The following is an 18,015-nucleotide window of genomic DNA, read 5'->3' on the forward strand; positions in this document are numbered from 1 at the left end:
AAGAACAGCTTGAAATAGCCTAGTGGCCGTGCTTGTGGAGGAAAGATTCAAAGGCACTTGTCACTATCTCAGCATCTGTGGATCTTTTTTTTCAATCAATATTCTTAAAACTACTGGAATGTGCTCGATCATTATGGCCTTCATCTCCACATTCTCCTCATTCTCTCTTAAACCGACTTATCCACAGAAGAAAGCGGTGAGGAATGTTAGAACTTAATTTGCTTGGTGTGGAGGATAGACTCGCAGATTGTGTGATATTGTATTCAATAAAAGTCAGTGATAACCATGGCAGTAAGAAACAGCTGTTTCTGTCCAAATTGGCAGTCTCATACACACACACACACACAGACACACACACACACACACACACACACACACGCAGACACGCAAGCACACATTAAACGTTTGAATGTTAATAAATGTTCTTGTCTTGTTTGTTGGCTTGGAGGTAGCATTTTGTAAATGTTAATGAGGGACAATTATCTTTAATTGAAAACTACGGAGAGGGTTCTTAATACAACATTTTAATGTCAAAGCTAAACGCTCTGAGTTTTATTTTCTTGTCTTTATTTTACCTCTGCTTATACTGCTGTAAACAACAAATCTCATTTAAAAACTTACCGAAATTGCTCTGAGGGCTCGGATATAATAAGGCTCCGTGTGGAGGCATGTGGGGGTGTGTTTCAATCATGAGGGGAGTTCATAAAGTTCATTCACGTACGTCCCCACAGTATCACACCCCAGCCGTTCCATTTATTTTTAATACTAGGACCCTCGTGAGGTATGCAGATTAGACCTGTAAATGCATTATGCATACTATTAGTCTTGCCTAGAGGCTACTGAATAGGCTTTCAGACCCCTTCAAAATGCAACATTTGGACCAGACCCTCTGACTCCTGCTGATACCTAAAGAGAATATCTTTTTTTCCCCATAGTAGCAGTGGATGTGTCAAGGTTTGCAGTCTCTGTGTGAGAGTGTATGAATGTGTGAAAAAGACAGACGGAGAGAGAGAGAGAGAATTGTGAACTCTGTACATCTGTGTGTGTGTGTGTGTGTGTGTGTGTGTGTGTGTCTGTGCATGTGTGTATGCCCATTTGTGCGTGTTTGTGTGTGTGTGTGTGTGTGTGTGTGTGTGTGGACCCGCACAGGTGCATGTGTGCGTCTGCGTGTGTGTGTATGTGTGTGTGTGTGTGTGTGCGTGAGAGAGAGAGAGACATCTCAGTGGACCTCAGTCTGACATATTTGCGACCCTGTTTCCTTGGCTGCAGCGTCCATCGTGATTGGGAAGTGGTGGTGTGAGATGGAGCCCTGCCTGGATGGAGAGGAGTGCAAGACGCTGCCTGACAACTCCGGATGGATGTGCTCGTCTGGGAATAAGATCAAGACCACCAGGGTGAGACCATCGTGGCACACCTCCCTTTTTCCCCACAGATTTGATATAAGAAGCGCTACCATTGTGTGTGTGTGTGTGTGTGTGTGTGTGTGTGTGTGTGTGTGTGTGTGTGTGTATGTGTGTGTGTAGGTTGGTATACATATATATCTCTATATATATACAGTATACATAGATGTACATACGTGTGTGTGTGTGTGTGTGTGTGTGTGTGTGTAATGTGTATGTGTGTTCGTTTTCGTTATGTCTGTGTTTATATATGTCTGTGTGTGTGTGTGTCTGTGTCTGTTTGTGCATGTGTGTGTCCTGGGTGGGTTGTATTTGCTATACAGCCAAAACCAAAAAAGTTTCATCCCTATCAATTTATCAATAGCTCTTATTTCACATCTCACCTCAAACTCATAGAAGAACCACAAACAGATCCACAAACCAACTGCTTTATTAATGGCCTCCTGCATCCCTGTGGTGAGTGCAGAATATGTTCTATACTCTTTGACATGAGGGAAGAATAAAAAAAAATCTCACCTTGGGTCAGACGTGAGATTCTTCTGAGACATGAAATGGAGGCATTCAAGACCCTGGCCTTCAGCTTGGCTGCCCACTCGCCGAGTACTGTATAAGATCCCTCTGACAGACGTGTAGACAAGCACGACTAACTGTAATGTCACACGGTTACATGGGTGGAACATGTCCTTGGCAGGGCTGTCGCGTTTAAAATCAGGCCCTGCGATATGACTTGGCACCATCACATGGTGTTCCGTCGGATGTCTGTGGGTGTCTGTGACTACAGCAGATATATTATAAGTCTTGCAGAGCACGTCTTAGTCTGGCTCATATATATAAATTCTTCATCACAAGGTTTATCTTGACAGCCCCTGTGCAAACCGTGAGCTAGGATTTCAAGACAATGTCGGGAGAAAGAGAGAAACGTAATGCTAGGGGCAATCAATGACGAGAGGGGATGACGTTAGTTTCCAAACTGAAAGCAACTGGTAAGTGGTTGTAGCAATGCCTTCAAACATTAAATTGCAGTTGGAAGAGTACATACATTTCTACAGTGAAGGTATAGTGTATGCATTGTTTCTTGACAGCTGATGTGGCTTATTATCAATTTGTAAATGTGTAGGCGAAGTAGGAAGAAACGTTACGAATCCCTGATCAATGTGATTGGGCCAATGTATTAACGCAAGTAAACGCAATGGCTACGCCCGTTACGATGCTAGGGTTGGAAATATTTCCCGATGGAGAGCGCCCACTGCCCAGACTATCTTTACACATGATGAACATAATGGCCCCCTGCCCAAAGGAGTGAGGGTCTGCAGTTGGGTGAGATTTGACAGTGAGAGCCAACGGGGTCTTGAGAGGAAAAAAGACGCTGGAGGCGATCTGCATTATGCATATGAAGAGTGGGAGATTTGGGGGCGGGGGGAGCGATAAGGAAGTCTGGCCAGATAAGCGAATCCATATTCACTCCGTGGCCTCCTCTGACCCGAGTAGCCGCCACTGTACCGCCAGCCATGTGTGAGCACGAACAAGGTGCGAGACTCATAGCCAGACCACATGGGAGGTGGCAGAGAGATGTTGAGTGGGCGGGTGGGGAGAGGGGTTGGGTTGGGCGGGCGGGTGGTTATTTTGTGTGTAAAAATTCTATTCCAAGTCCTGCCAAAGTTCAAAGGAAGTTGAGGCCTGGATTGATGCACTCTGTCAATGTTACCAAGGTAAGATCCCTCATCGTAATGTAAATTTAGGGATGCATTAGAGAATGCATTCTTTGAGAAATGTTTTGAAATGTTTCCTTATGCTTTTTACCATTTATGTCTATGCTCAATGCCTTTCCATCATGTTGCCTAGAAGCACACAACCGCAGGATGAACTCTCATATGCTCTGTCAAACACGAGAGAAGCATTTTTGCATTTTGTCAAAAAATAAAGCTGTTTAGTGAGATTGGATTGACACTCTATGCTGAACTGCCAAGCTGGATTTATCTGATGAAGGGAATTTATGGAGAACTAGGCAAACCCTAAGGGTCCTTTGACTGAAGATACACACTTGCTTCTTTCTCTCTCAACCTTTTCTTTGCAGAACACCCAGCCATACTCACCTTTTTAACTCCGGAAGCAAAATGCAGGGATGACCCTACAGAAACCGAGCTGCATTCTTGCTTCCGTAAAGGTTGGTGTCTCTCTATTCGTTTATTTTTCTTTTCTTCCTCCCTCTTTCCTATCCACCCGCCCCCACCCCCACCGCCCCACCTACCACCCACATTCACACAATGCAGATCTTACTCACTTTTAATGACTTTATAATGACTGTATAATACCATATCCGTATTGCCCATAGACTGTATATGTAGTCTATGGTATTGCCAGCCTGGGGATGGGTGTTAGTGTCGACATCTGATTGATTAGAGCCAATGAAGCCATAAATACTCCTCCTCCTACACCTCCCATCGCACCATATTGATGCCAAGCACACATTCATAGATGCCAAAGCATGTTACTGTGCAGGTGACAAGGCGAGTGGAAAAAAAGGAGGAGTGTGATGAGAAAATATCACACATAAGTGCATCTACATAGGCACATACTGTAGACACATACACACACACACACACACACATAAATAAAACAAACAAGCATGTATGTACGTGCACACACACACACACACACACACACACACACACACACACACACACACACACACACACACACACAGTGCAACTCTGACCATGCTGCTCATAAGAAGTGTGTAATACTTGGATTAGTCTCCTTCTCCCCATTTGCTTGCTTTGTCTCATGTCTTGTTTTGCTCGTGGGCACAGTATGGATTTGATTACAGTGTGTGGGAACAGTCTGCCAACCCCATTATCCTCTAATCTACGACACGCTTTGAGTGTGTAGGTGTGTGTGCGTGTGTACTGTATGTGTGTGTGTGTGTGTGTGTGTGTGTGTGTGTGTGTGTGTGTGGTTCAGTGTTTCCTTTTGTGTGTGTGTGTGTGTAGTTCAGTGTCTTTGCACTGTATGTGTGTTTGTGTGTTTATATACCTTTGTGTGTGTGTGTGTGTGTGTGTGTCTGTGTGAGTATGCAAGACCCCTGGTCCACTGTCTCTATTCCTACTGTTATTTGTGTTTCTATGAAGGACGGTTCTGTGTCTCTGTAAGTCTCAGCACATCGGATTCAGGCAGCTATCTCAGACCAGCATAAAGAGCATAAATAGCTTCCTACCTTTATTCCACGCTGCTGGATATTAATAACATTCACTCTCCATTGCCATAGCCATTGTCAAAGCACACCGCCTCCTTTTCTAAGAGCACAAAAGAAGAAAGCAGAACATCTCACTAGCACGCTTTCATTTTGCTCTGAAAAACTCTTTTTTTCCACAAAATAATAACCACTAGTCAGAGGCTCCCTCTCACACATACACGCGCACAATCAAAATGAATTACCGACATTATTCGCATTATTCACAAGACAAACCCTGTTGTTTGGTTTTTTCCCTCTCTCTACCCCTTTTTTTGTCTTTTTTTCAAAAAGCAACTGGCATGAAAAGTAAGACACTGCCAAAAAACGCGAGTGGCTGACCCCTTTGTTTTTTGTCTTTTTTTCTTTGTGTCTTTCAGAGAGAGACCCCTCCTTACCTGTAGCCCCAGACAAGGCAGGCCTTTTGTTTGAGGAAGTCACAGTGAAGGGAGCTGGGGACCCTCCAAATACTCTCGCCCTGCATAGATCCACATTACCTGCTCCAGTGGCTAAATAGATCAATCAATTTGTGTTCTGCCCAACAATTAAATGCAAGATGAAAAAAGGAGAGAATGAAAGAGAAAGATGAGAAGGAGGAGGAGGAGGAGGAGAAACGAGGGGGCGTTGAAATAAAGGCAGTTTTGTCAAGACTATGCTCCGTGCTTTCTGTTCGCCTGTGTGCTGTTTGCCCAGAGTGGAGCTGGCTTGCTGGGCTGGCTAGAATGGAGATTTATCTGGGTTGATCCAGTGACCCTATCATGTGGCCGAACACACACACACACACACACACACACACACAAACACTACACACTCCTATTCAGTGTGTGCAGTGCAGTATCAAATACAACGCAGTACAGTCATCAGGTGCTCATGACACTTTTGATCTTTGTGCCTGTAAAGTGAGTGATAACAGCAGGTCCAATCTGGAGCTTAGTGTCCTCCCCCACTTCAGAGTGATCTTCTATCACACTCACCTCTAATAGGATACCTGATCTACAGTAGCTGTATCAGCCACTTCTGCACATACAGTACCATCACCCCACAAGCAGCATTCAAGGTGTGAATTTGTCACAGGACACACACCAGCATATGGTTGTGGTGGCCAGAAACACGTTACCCCATCTGCGAGTTTTTCAGAGCAAATGTGACCTTCTTGTGACAAAATGTTGTTCCAATTTGAACTCAGCATCATGCAGCTGTTTGTCAAGATCGTATGCGGCAGTGATCCACCAGGGGAGAGTGTAGTTCTCTCTAGAGTAACACAATCAGCTGGTTTTTTTAGGCTTTTATCTCCCATCAGTATTACACTAAATTGGGCATATTGTCCTTGTCTGTGCATTTGCATCACAGTGCAGTCATATCATTTCCACCAGCTGAATGTCGGTATTATTTCTGTAGTGGAGCTGTTACATCGTCCTTGTCGTCTGCACTTCTTCTAATGCTCGAGAAGTCTGGAATTTAGCAACCACGACTGATTTTTAAAAAGCAGTAGTTCACTTTTTTATGGCATTTAAGTCAGGGACAGGTTTTTTTTTTAGGCGTATTACTCACCTTAGGAGAGCGAGGATGAGAAAGGAAATAGATGAGAGATTCCATAGCTGAATGCCACCTCAACCTTGTGTTCTCTTTGCAGGAATCATTTCTTGAAGGTGCATGTTGAGCAGTGATGTGCAAATTGTAGTGAGCAGAGCTACAGCACGCTACTCTATAAGCTACTTTTAAAGGAGAGAACATTTCATATAGATCTCAGATTCTCTAGGTCACAAGTACTGTTGGTACAGAAAAAAAACAGAAATCAGTCAGCTTTACCTAGCTCGAGTTGCTAACAGTTGGAGCTTCCATGCTACACTCTGGAGGCTTTTTCATGAATGTAACGCGCCAGCTGATTGGCTGTTTTTTACCAATTGTTTTAGGTTGTGACCTCAAGAAACAGATCTATATTTGAAAAAGAAATGCTGGATTTCGATTAGCTGGCCCATCACTGATGTTGAGGTAGGCAGTGATGACAAACAGAGAGGACCAAGCTAACACTGCGAGAACTGTTAGGGTCAGTACAATCACTCAGGAAGCTCTATTTATGCACACATTAATACAAGAGTCCCTTATCGCATCTCTTTTGCCTCTTTTACCTTATGTCATTTGTGTACTGTCATCTAGTAGGAAGGAAGAGAGCAGGAGAAAAAAATCCTGTCTTTCTACACTGCGTCATGTGAAGAATTGGAATTCCATTTCATTTCACATTTTAATACAGATTAAGTTCAGTTGACAGGCGAGTAATCAGTCAGTATTAATTGCATAATGCTTCCCCACTCATGTTGGCTTCCTTAAATCGATTACATGTCTCTTTGCTATTAGTTGCATGTACTTCTCACCATGTAAATTACACAAATGAATCAATACTTTGTTGGGTCATCAGCCCTAAGATACATCAAGCGTGGCTTTTGCATGTAGCCTCATGCCTGATTACACCAGCCATTGACGTTTTGCATGCATAATAATGTCATATCCACAGATGGAAATGCTGCACGACCAACAGCAGTCACAAACCCAGTCAAAGTGTCAGTCAGTGCTTTAACAGAGGGGAAACATGCTCACACACACACACACACACACACACACACACACACACACACACACACACACATACACACACACACACTAGCGAACCTGTTGAACTCCAACATTGATGAGGCAGGAAAATTAGGCAGGCCTTAAGGGGTCGCACAGAGAAGGAATTGTATGTCTACCCACGAGACGCATATTTGAATGCAGGAATATTTCAATCTATCTCAATCACACGCCTGCTAACAAGCTTAAAAGGACATTAGTTCAGGAGCCTATATTGATCCCTATGTCTGAGATATTGATTCCCTATGATGAGGCTGTGTTTATGCTATTCTTCTGTGTGTGATAGTATAATTGCTAATACATATTTACTGATCCTCTAAAGGAGATTGATTATTCACAAACAAGTTAGTGAAGACCTCCAATTTCTCATCTATATAGAGATGAAAAAGGTTATATAAAGCCAATATGATCTTGATCTGAATGGGATGAGAATAGAGAGACCACAATTCATTTATCTCTTTCATCACAATGTATTTCATTGTAAGTAATGTGAAAGGGAATGTTCCCATCATAGATTTTGAATGTTGCCGTAAACTGAATGTGCCGTGATTATTTGTGTTACTTCCAGTTTTTGCACAATGACACTTTTTACGGCTTATGGCAGAGATGTGATGTCCTCGTCCAAGTTATTAAAGCATTTATTCAAAATAACTGGGACTCATAATTATACAACATACATCATGAACTGTACATTGAATAAAGTTGCAGTCTCAGGGAAAACATGTAATTGATGACTCAGTTATTGAACCCAGGATTCATGACACATCTGAGACCTTCAGATGGATAAAGATAGAAACGATCTGGAATAGGGGAGATGGAGGAAGATTCTTAGCAGCCATTTATCATTTTTCACTTTGAAGCCCGGAAAAGAATGTATGCTTTATAAGTCAGCAAAATGACTTCTCTGACTGAATTCTCTGCTAATCTGACAGCCGGCTCACTGCAGAGCAGATTTTTGTTTCTTCCAAGTGTGCTGCGCAGTTAAACCTTTTAAACGACTCCCAGCTGAGAGAGCAACACAGTTCATATCCAGAGTTCTGACTTTGATGTGTGTTGTGAATGCTTACCTCGAGGGAAAAGCACAAACAAATAACACACATACTTGTATATGTACACAGCATGTAAACAGCAACCATCATTAAATACTAGATTTTCATTGGACATCACCTCTGTGTGCTTGAGCACTTGCTGGCACTTTTTTGCTTCTGTTGCCATGGCATCAGACAGTGATGGACAGGACCACCTCCGAGGGCAGGCACATCCGAGAGTGACAGGGGGTTCGGGGCGTGTCATCTCTCACTTGCACAGCTGTCAGACTGCAGGGGTTCGGGAGGTCCCGGAGGGGATGATGGTGTGTGTGTGTGTGTGTGTGTGGGGTGGGGGGGGGGGATTGGGTTGTCCTGTCTCCCTGTCGACTGTCCTCGGTCTCAATCACCCATGCACACCTGGCTTGCTGTCACCAGTGCACACCTGTGGAAAATGCCAGCATATGCTGCTGCCAGTGCCCACGGCCTAGCCATGGGGTTGAGCTTTTAATTAGCCCCACTCTGTGTGAACAACACCTCAACTTTCTGGTGTCAAAAACATTTCTCCCTCTCCCAAGTTTATTTACTCTGAGTGTGACAGAGAGGAGCTAGCCATACGAACTGTATAAGCATAAATAGTAGCAATAGAGTATAGTTCGTAATCTAATCAAATTACAAAATGTCTGTGAAAAGCAAAAACTGCAAAACAGCCAAAACTGAGGGAGCTACTGCAGCGGTGTGCCCTTGAGAGTCTCTCGGTAGGGAAACGGTTCAGTGTGCATATAAATGGCATTTTGAGACCTTGTTGGTTTTCCGTTCTGTCTGGCGGCTGAAAACTCGGCGCCTTCAGTCAGAGGTCGTCTGTAGCTCTGAAAGCCGTCTCAGGTCCCATTCAAAACCCCTGTGAATTCAGAGCCAGTTCTGAATGGAAGACCCTGAGACAGAGACAGAGAGGCACAGGTGAGAGCGAGAGAGGGAAAAAGAGAGAGAGAGAGAGGGGGGGGGGAGGAGGAGGGAGGCAAGACTGTTCAGAGGCTTACATCCTCCTCTGACGCGTCACACAGCAATGGAGGTAACCGCACAGACGCGTTCGGCGGCGGCGGCGTCGGCTGTGATTTGAGTCGGCACTCACAAAATGGAGAGCGCCTGCGAACAACGGCGTTTTGCAGCCCTGTGATATCACACAGTATGGGTGCTAGTCTAGCGCAGTTTAAAGGGTCTCGCTCCCTCTCAACCTGCCTGTCTGTTTTCCTCACCAAAAAAAAAAATGCACAAAGAGAGAAATAAAACACAGCTGAGATGAGGAAAGGCCTACGGTTCAAAAGAGCCCCCTTGTTTTGAATTTGTGGATTGTGGGTATTCCTTGGGGTGTAATCCTTGCAAGCTGGTATGCCTTTGTTCTATCTAAGTGTGTATGTTTTTTCTCCCCCCCACCCTCTCTCTCTTTCTCTCTTTCTCTCTCTCTCTCTCTCCCTCCCCCTCTCCTTCTCTCTCTGATTCAGATTCATCCAAGGACCTAACAAAGAATCACCTCACAGGGACTATGCTTGGATTCCCTCAAATCAGAACTGACTAAACCATTACATTACGGGGCAACTGGATTACCTGTGACCGACAGAAGGATATCCTCGGAGATAGGAATAGCTTGGTTTGTGTGGTGCCAAGGATTTCTATAAAGAGACGGGCTAATCCTGTTTTTGATCAATGAGCCCCTTCGTTGGTGACTTTTTCTCTTCTCATGCCTTTGTTTTTCTGCTGTCTCAAAACTCTAAAGAGCTCAGAAGGGCGTTTTAGGGGATATACAAACGATGTCTGAGGACTCGGCCATCTTCTGAGACAAAGTGGATGATCTCAACTGAGCAACTAGTGGATCCCCAGCAAAGTGGAGGATAACCAGGATGTGATCGAACTGAGATTTCAGACCATGGAAATGAGTTTCCAAGTGTTTTTTTTTCCCTCCGACGGTAGCTTTGTCCTTTATCCCCCGAATCTCGGCGGAGCATGCCAATTTGGCTCAGACATGACGAGTCCAAGCAGCTTGCAGTGTAACGCAGAATGACTGAAGTCCCATTGAGTCCGGTTCTGTTGCCCCACTCAACCCCCTACACTTTCAGAGCCAATCAACAGCAGCAACAAATGCCCCGCAAAGTCACAAGGTCAACCCACAGCCCACACACACACACACACACACACACACACAGTTCTTGTCCAGATATGTTTTATTTTGTGTTTCTTTGGCATGCTCAGTGTATTTCATTGGAGCTTTCTTTGTACTGACAGTAACCTGTACATGTAAAATGTATATATAAATATAAAATGTATATATCCGCATAGTTCCATTCTAAAAACAAAGACTGTACAGATCTAACAAAAGACACGTTAAAGAATGACCCAGCTCTGAACGGAGATCTTTATCTGAAATCATCATTTCTGTCCCTATATGTGGAGTTCTGTGAATTCCCCGTCTCAAAGGTTGTCAGAGCAATATCCTCCTTCTGTAGTGGACATTCTGCTGTGTTTGCTTGTGTTTGGAGGCTTTGTGAAAAGGTCAGCTGGATCAGTTGGGGGAGCGAGAGAGAAGAAAAAAAAAAAGAAATTCAATACACTGTACACCCCAGTCCGTCCAGCCATAGAGAACTAGAGATGAAGTATATAATGTTCAGACAAGGCCAGGGCTTCAAACTTTGCCTTTTTTCTTTTCGCCCCCTTTCATCCGATATTGGGAATAGATGTAGACTTGGACATGCTTGTTTCTGTGTAGCTCACATGCAATGCACTGGACGTGGAGAGAAGATCGTGGATTGCTGATAATTAAAAAAAAAAAAAAAAATCATGAAAAAAATGAAGCTGTCATCTCAGCCAGATACACGGTACAGTAACCCCAGTAGATATACATACAGTCCAGTATGGCCTTACCTGAATAAAAAGAGTTTTCTATAGCCTGTCTCACGAAATTTCTTCACTGTGTCAGAAAGAAAATGGTCTCCGTGCATTTGCTGGCCTTATATGCACTATGACAACGACGATCTGTTTGCTAAGAGGAGATGATACGAGTAAAGTTGAGAAAACATTGGTGAGTGCTGTTCTTTATAAAGGTTATCTGCACTAGCAGTTTATTTACCCCTAAAATATGGTCAGGCAGAACTGACGCTGATGGGTGCCTCGCTGCGACAGCAGCAACAAGTGAAGAAAGAACTGGAGGGCACTGCTTTACATACCGACTCATAAATGAATTTGCGATTTTTCATTTATGCAATTCCCAGCCTGGCACAGAGAGTTTATTTGCATTGCTCACTCACTTTACTCACTCCATTAGAATAAAAAATGTTCAATATTATGCCGAGAAAATCCCAAATGGTCTCATAACAGAGTGCTCCTTTTACATTTTTTTTTCCTTTTTTTTTTTTTTGGTATGCGAGAGTTGTTTGTCTCAACCAGCCACAATTTTATTAATTAACCCTCAAAAAGGAAAAAAATGCTGATAGATTATATTTTTATCCATGCTTGTGGATTCTTTATCATGCAGTCACACAGGGAATTCAATTGACAGACACATCAGTCTCCTCACAGTTTTTCTTCTTCCGCCAGCACCCTCAAGGATATGCAAACGACGGTGTGTTTCCTCTCCTTCAATGAGGCGTCGACTGTGCTTGTTGTTTTATTTCTAATAGGATTGAAAAGCTCAGGGGCTCAGTGTGTGCGTTCGGTGGCGTGAGAAAACGGAGGGTTCCACTGCAGAGTTTTGGGAGCCTGCCACTGTAATATAATGAGGAGATTACGTGCAATTGGCAGGAATGCGACAGTCAAGGAACACAAGTCCTCGCCATTTATCGCTGTCTAAAAAAATCTACGTCTGAAATAAAAGTGGCAAAGTGGAGTCAGAGGTAACTGAGAGGAAAGTGTTTAGCCTTTAATATGTGCGCTACTTGGCCCTAGGACAAATACTTGCACTAATGATGCGGCCTTTAAAGTGGGTATCGCTCTCCTTCATAGGCAGATGGCCACTGAACAAGAAAAGAGACTTCATCCTTCAACTTCTCGATTTTTTGTCGGAGAAGATGTTCTTCAGTCTACATTTAAACATCCTTTCTCAATTCAAGAGTCTGGATGATTGATTCAACACTGCAGCATGTTCAAAGCAAAAACACCGCTATTTGTTTTCTCAATACAGCTCAGTTTGAATGTCCTCGGGTAGAGAAACATGTCTTTAACCAGTAAACAAGGTTGCTAAAGACTTGAATTAAAGGCATTCAAATGGGCTAACTTGGGTTTTTCAGGCTTTCAGAGTCTCAAGAGGGAAGGTGAAGGTAAATGTCAGGTATTGAGCAGACTCTTTTTTCCCCCAGAGTGACTACAGTATCCTACTTTGGAGTAAAGTCTACTGCTTGGAAGGTACTGATGCCACCCACTGGATTCAATTATTTAGTTGGAAAAGTTCAACTTTCAGTCAGTGTCCAGTGATATAACTGTGGCCTGTGACCCTTATCACTTGTCTATAGTCAGTCACTCTATTAGAGTAGAGTGAAATTAAATTAATTCAACCAATAAAATAGTGTGGCAATAAATGTAGTTATATTACTTTATGTAATACAAATATAAGCGCTTTGGGTTGCACTCAGTGCACATTAAATGCGCTATATAAATAAAAATTACTTACTACTTACGTGTTCAATAAGAGTGAAGGCCAGATGCTTTACGTGTCCCTGTTCACTAACAATATAACAGGACCATGACATGCCAAAGTAACCCATTTCTCATGTTTTACGTGTCACTGTTCACTAACAACAGTCCACAATCCATGACTATCTGAACCGATGATAGTGATGTTACAGTATGTCTTACTGTACATCTCTCGCTTTGGCCAGTGCTTAGAATGTACTGTAGAATAATCATAGGAGTAACATTGTACTATTATTGAATTATATTGTAACTATGATATGACATCCTGAGCAACAAAGCGTAAAAAGGAGCCTATAGGCCAAGACAAAACGGTGAACCTTAAGATAGGCCATTATTTGTAAACTCCACCATTTTCTTCAACAGTGACTTTTATGAGCTACATGACGCGATTCCCCCTCAAGGGAACAACAGCAGTTCTGCAGTTTGTGGAGCTGGTGTGATTCTAGACTTCTCACTCCCCCATTAAACATGAGCAATTCCTCTTCCTTGGTTTTCCACTTCAATGAGACGTTAGTGAAGTGACACAGAATTGTGCGCACGATACATCAGAGACCATTTGAATTCAGTCACTCGTTGTGAGATTATTGTCGCGTTTCATTGTTTTTGTCATATCTGTGATCTTTGTAGCCCTCGGACATTTAACGTCAGCTCACAGTACATCAGGTTTGCAATTTTGATAAATATCTTTGTGTACTGATGACCCAACACGGTGGCCAACTGTAAGTGAATAATTCTGTGAAACATTATATAAAACCTCAGCCAGAATTGTGAGGACATCAGCTTGCTGGTCTGTCTTCAGTGCCTCCAGCTCTGTGCATTTCTAATGCATTAATGCAGTGAAAAATGCGAGTTAAAGCACTGCAGCGCTTGAACACCTTTCCGAGCCTTTGCTACGTTGTTTACATATTTACATTTTAACAGCATTTTTCGGGAGTTTGGTTTTAAATTCTCTAAGGGTCATGGTGTCAATCAGCTGTGAACACAACCAAGTAGCCTAGATTCTAAACAAAAATACTGTGTGAGCATGCTTTTTACACAGTATTTTACACTTATTTATTTACATCTCAAAGCTTACCTGTCCACAACAGCTATATGGCACTCAGTTTGCAGGGACAAAATATCAGATATCTCTCAGGGGATTTCACTTTCTATATGATTGGAATGATTAAATGTCACCAAACATGAGTTAGGGTGTTATTCTTGTAATAAGTAAAAGTGCAATGTTCCTGTTGACGTGATCTTGACCAGAAAGATTTCTTTGAAATGTCTCAGGTCATGTCTTTTTTCGTTCATTGTCAATGCTTATCCAACTGCTATGGGAACCTCTGTGGTACCTTTAACAAAACCCTCTATGCCACTCACTTCACTCAGCCCACCACACTCACTGCCCTTTAGAACAAATCATTTCACTGGCTTGACACAGAAGTTCCTGTCAAACGGGGTGCCTTCCATAGACCTATTCAGTATTGGTGTTTCAAACATTCAATGCCGTTCATTCAGTAAAATCTGGTCCAGCAGTCTCTGTCTCTTTGAATACAGCCTCAGCCTGTGACATGTCTGAAGAAACTGTGTTTTGTCTGTACTGTAACCAAAAACTGAGCTATAGTGTTTACAGTATATCAAATTCTTTATGTAATTCTATTTGTCCTCTAGGTTTGAAAAAAAAAAAAAGCCCTCACATGTCTCAAAACGGTTTGAGAGGATTCAATGAAATTTCAAAAAGAACACTGTAAATGGTTGGGGGAATTAAACTGTACCTTTGTTCAGTGGCTTCTCCTTCCTCTCCCTCCCAGCGGCAGACGTCGCAGCAGTTGCATTGTGGGAGATAAGGAATGAAAAGGCAGCTAGCGCAGCGTCCGGCACGGTTGAGTGAGAGAGTTCAGCGGTTGAAGTCTGGGTGAGAGCGGTGAATATGAGTGAAAAGCGGATTAGCGCACATTCATCCCCCAAACAAAAAGACAACGCCATGCTATCTGGAGTATGCAAATGAATGGTGTCAGAGTTTGCTGGAGATATGTTGGGGGAAGAACAGACCCTGAACCTGGAGGGCACCGTTCTCTTCTCCTCTGGGGGGTGGCAGAAAGAAGGAGGGGGATTCACATCACAGGAGAAATCCACCTTAGGCAGTCAGGATCAGATGGATGATTCACCTCTAGGTATTTTTGAGCATAAAACAACGTTGGTTTGGTTGCATAAAAAAGTGCCTTCGTTAAGATAGGACCATGAGGAGAGTGACAGGAAGTGAACAGGAGAAAGAGATCAATTGGGATATAGGGAAATGACCAGGGTTGGACTCGAATGTGGACACAGCGCCCACCGAGGAAGTATTATTTTCAGGTATTTTTCTCTTATTTTGGGTACCATCATTTTCTGGTGTGTATATACAGATGGTACGGGTTGAGAATGCTCCTTTCTTTCTCGCACATCGGGACTCCCGAAGCATCGGGACTTTAATTAAAACTGCAACCGCAAGGGGGCAACATAAGACCGCCTTAATAAAATGAAGGTTCGGCTCATACCGGAAAACACGGAAAAACCCGAAGACACCGCGCTGGTGACAAGCGGAGAAAAGAGACATCACGCTCGGCATGTCAGATTGCAGTTTCAGAGTTTTCGAATGTTTTACAGCGTACCTCACAGCTGGCTCTCTCACCCGACGTAGCCTATAACTCAGTCAGTCCAGCAGAGATGCCAGAGCAACGTTTTGGTCAATGGAGAGGGAGAGAAATGCTCCGCATATCCGTCTCATTTAATCCGTCTCATTTAATCATTAAAATGAAGGTGATGACTGGCGAAATTATAATCAAACGACGTTTCAAAAAACCATTGTTGAAATGAATGAAAATGGTTTTAGAAGCCTTCAATTCAACCTGAAAGACTCGATATAGGCAACCTTAGATTAATTCATTAATTCATTACGGTTACAAGACCGCATTTCCGTGAATAGGCTATTATTGTCAAGGCGAAGACGAAAGAGATGGACAAGATGGACATTTAGGCTACATTTATGTTAGGAATACTTAGAAATGTGTAGGCCTATAGGCTATTTTAAAACGGAGGCATGTTCATTTTAACCGGCGACGCTGGGTAGCTTACCCAGCACTTTATCACAGATTTTGTCCCCACCACTTTTGACAACTGAAAATAAAATGTATTTAACAGAAATATCTTTAATAGGCCTACATGCCTATCATGTCACTTTACTTATAACCGTAGGCTACATGCATGGAGAAGATCGCGCATTTTGTAACATTGTAACAATGGATGGTCAGATATGCGATAGGGCAGTGAGGGTGATTCATTGTAACCATCGACTAGTAGGCCTAGCTCCGCAAAAGAAGTTTCTAGCAACTTAGAATATATGGATCTCGTTATGCATGTTCATGTTGATTCAGAGATAGACATAGACTACCGTGGGCTACTGTGCGTCAATATAACAGCATTTTATCATGTGGTGAATTAATGACTAACGTCAGTTTAACATGTCAGAACTTTTGATCGGCGTTTCAAGTGCATGCCGCGAATAAATGAACTCGACTGACTGAATCCTTTATATTTCTTGGCTAAGTGCGAAGAGATTGACACTCGAACTGTGGCGTAACTGGTTGAGGCATCTTGATCATACGTCAGCGACCGGGGTTCAAAACTTACTCTACGAACCTCCGGAACCCATTAAGACAAGAGGCATTATTTTATTAAAAAGTTTTGCGATTTTTTTATGATTGCGATGTCTGCTGAAAAGAAAAGTTAATATGTGAATTCGTGGTTCAGCGCACACACACACACACACACACACACACACACACATTTTTACATTTACATAATAGGGCTCGGGCACACGCCTTGCATTCTAGGAATATCGCCGCCATTTGGTAGCGCACTGAACGTAATATCCATTCATTCAGATGCACAAGACAAGAAGCAGAAATATAGTAGCGATTTATTCTTTTCCTCTTGCGATCGTGGGTTGCACTGTTACACCCCACTACACAGCAACATACTACCAAGAAGGCAAAAACTAAGTAACAGGAACACACTAAAAGGCGGGAGTAAATCCATAGTAATCCATAGTAAACTAAGGAGTGAAGCTGCCAATGTGGCTGTGCCCGCGAAGTTTTGATGTCATGATCCCGAGCCCTAGTGTCAGGAAGTGTCTGTCGAGAGAGAGGGGGGAGGGAGGCAATCGTCCTCAATGCCGCATATAGGTAGGCTATAATGTCTAGTGAACTGGTTAGACAAGTGTGGGGGAGGGGGAATGATCGCACAAGACAATTGCTCTTCATGAAATGGGTAGTCTCACAGACGTTTGTCGATGTTTAAACGTAGCCTACTACATCACTTGCGAAATCGGACGTGGCACATAGAATTATTAGGCTACTGGATTTAATATAGCATAGACTTTGTTCATCCAATATTAGCCTATATTAAAATGTAATGTGCTGCGGGGAAGCATTGGGGAAGTCAGTTTAAGTTGTCCTGTAACAATTTGCCTCTTATTATAATCAAGAGTATGCAGCCACTACGCACATAATAGTCTAGGTTATGGGCGGATGCGAGCAACCCCATGCAAAAGAAGGCCTTAAGTTAACGGACTGAAGGCCTGTTTACATGTCAAACATGCATTAAATCTAAGAAACGAAAAACACAAATATCATGTATTGTGTCGTAAACAGTTAATGACTTCGTGGCCACTATGCGCAACTGCATCGCGCAGTGAGCTGAAGGATAGGAGGACCGACACTTATTAACACAAAGCTTTGTAAAGCACTAACAACCACCCCTCAAAGTTCATTGTCCATAAGTCCAAACAATAAGTATAAAAATCCGACAATCCAAAACGATAACGAGATCTCCCAGAAACGAAAAACAAGTTTGTTGAGTAGCCTAGTCCTTCCAACAATCTCAGCTTTTGCGTTTGTTAGATAAAAGGCATTCTGTCCTGCTGTATTCCAATGCTAGACTGACCTTTATACTGTATGTGCATACACACACACACACACACACACACACACACACACACACACACACACACACACACACACACACACACTCA

The 18,015-nt window shown here is 43.0% G+C and overlaps 1 protein-coding gene across 5 annotated transcripts in view; it reads left to right on the plus strand.

The window, feature by feature from the left end:
* The window catches only part of LOC134092255 (chemokine-like protein TAFA-1), a 125,022-nt gene extending 113,830 nt beyond the window's left edge, over nucleotides 1-11,192 (plus strand). For 2 of the 5 annotated variants that reach the window (XR_009940183.1, XR_009940185.1), the window contains exons 4-6: nucleotides 1,270-1,394; nucleotides 3,475-3,564; nucleotides 5,010-5,135. Coding sequence is in view for 2 of the 5 variants with exons in the window: in XM_062545056.1 (XP_062401040.1) it covers nucleotides 1,270-1,394; nucleotides 5,010-5,033 (149 nt within the window). In the remaining 3 variants the exon portion in view is untranslated. Of the gene's footprint in view, nucleotides 1-1,269; nucleotides 1,395-3,474; nucleotides 3,565-5,009; nucleotides 5,180-9,784 lie in introns of those variants that run through there. The other 3 variants (XR_009940184.1, XM_062545057.1, XM_062545056.1) reach the window with 3 other exon arrangements.
* Nucleotides 11,193-18,015: the final 6,823 nt, after the last annotated feature.

The sequence above is a fragment of the Sardina pilchardus genome, chromosome 9 (assembly GCF_963854185.1).
Source record: "Sardina pilchardus chromosome 9, fSarPil1.1, whole genome shotgun sequence".
NCBI classification, from domain to species: Eukaryota; Metazoa; Chordata; class Actinopteri; order Clupeiformes; family Clupeidae; genus Sardina; species Sardina pilchardus.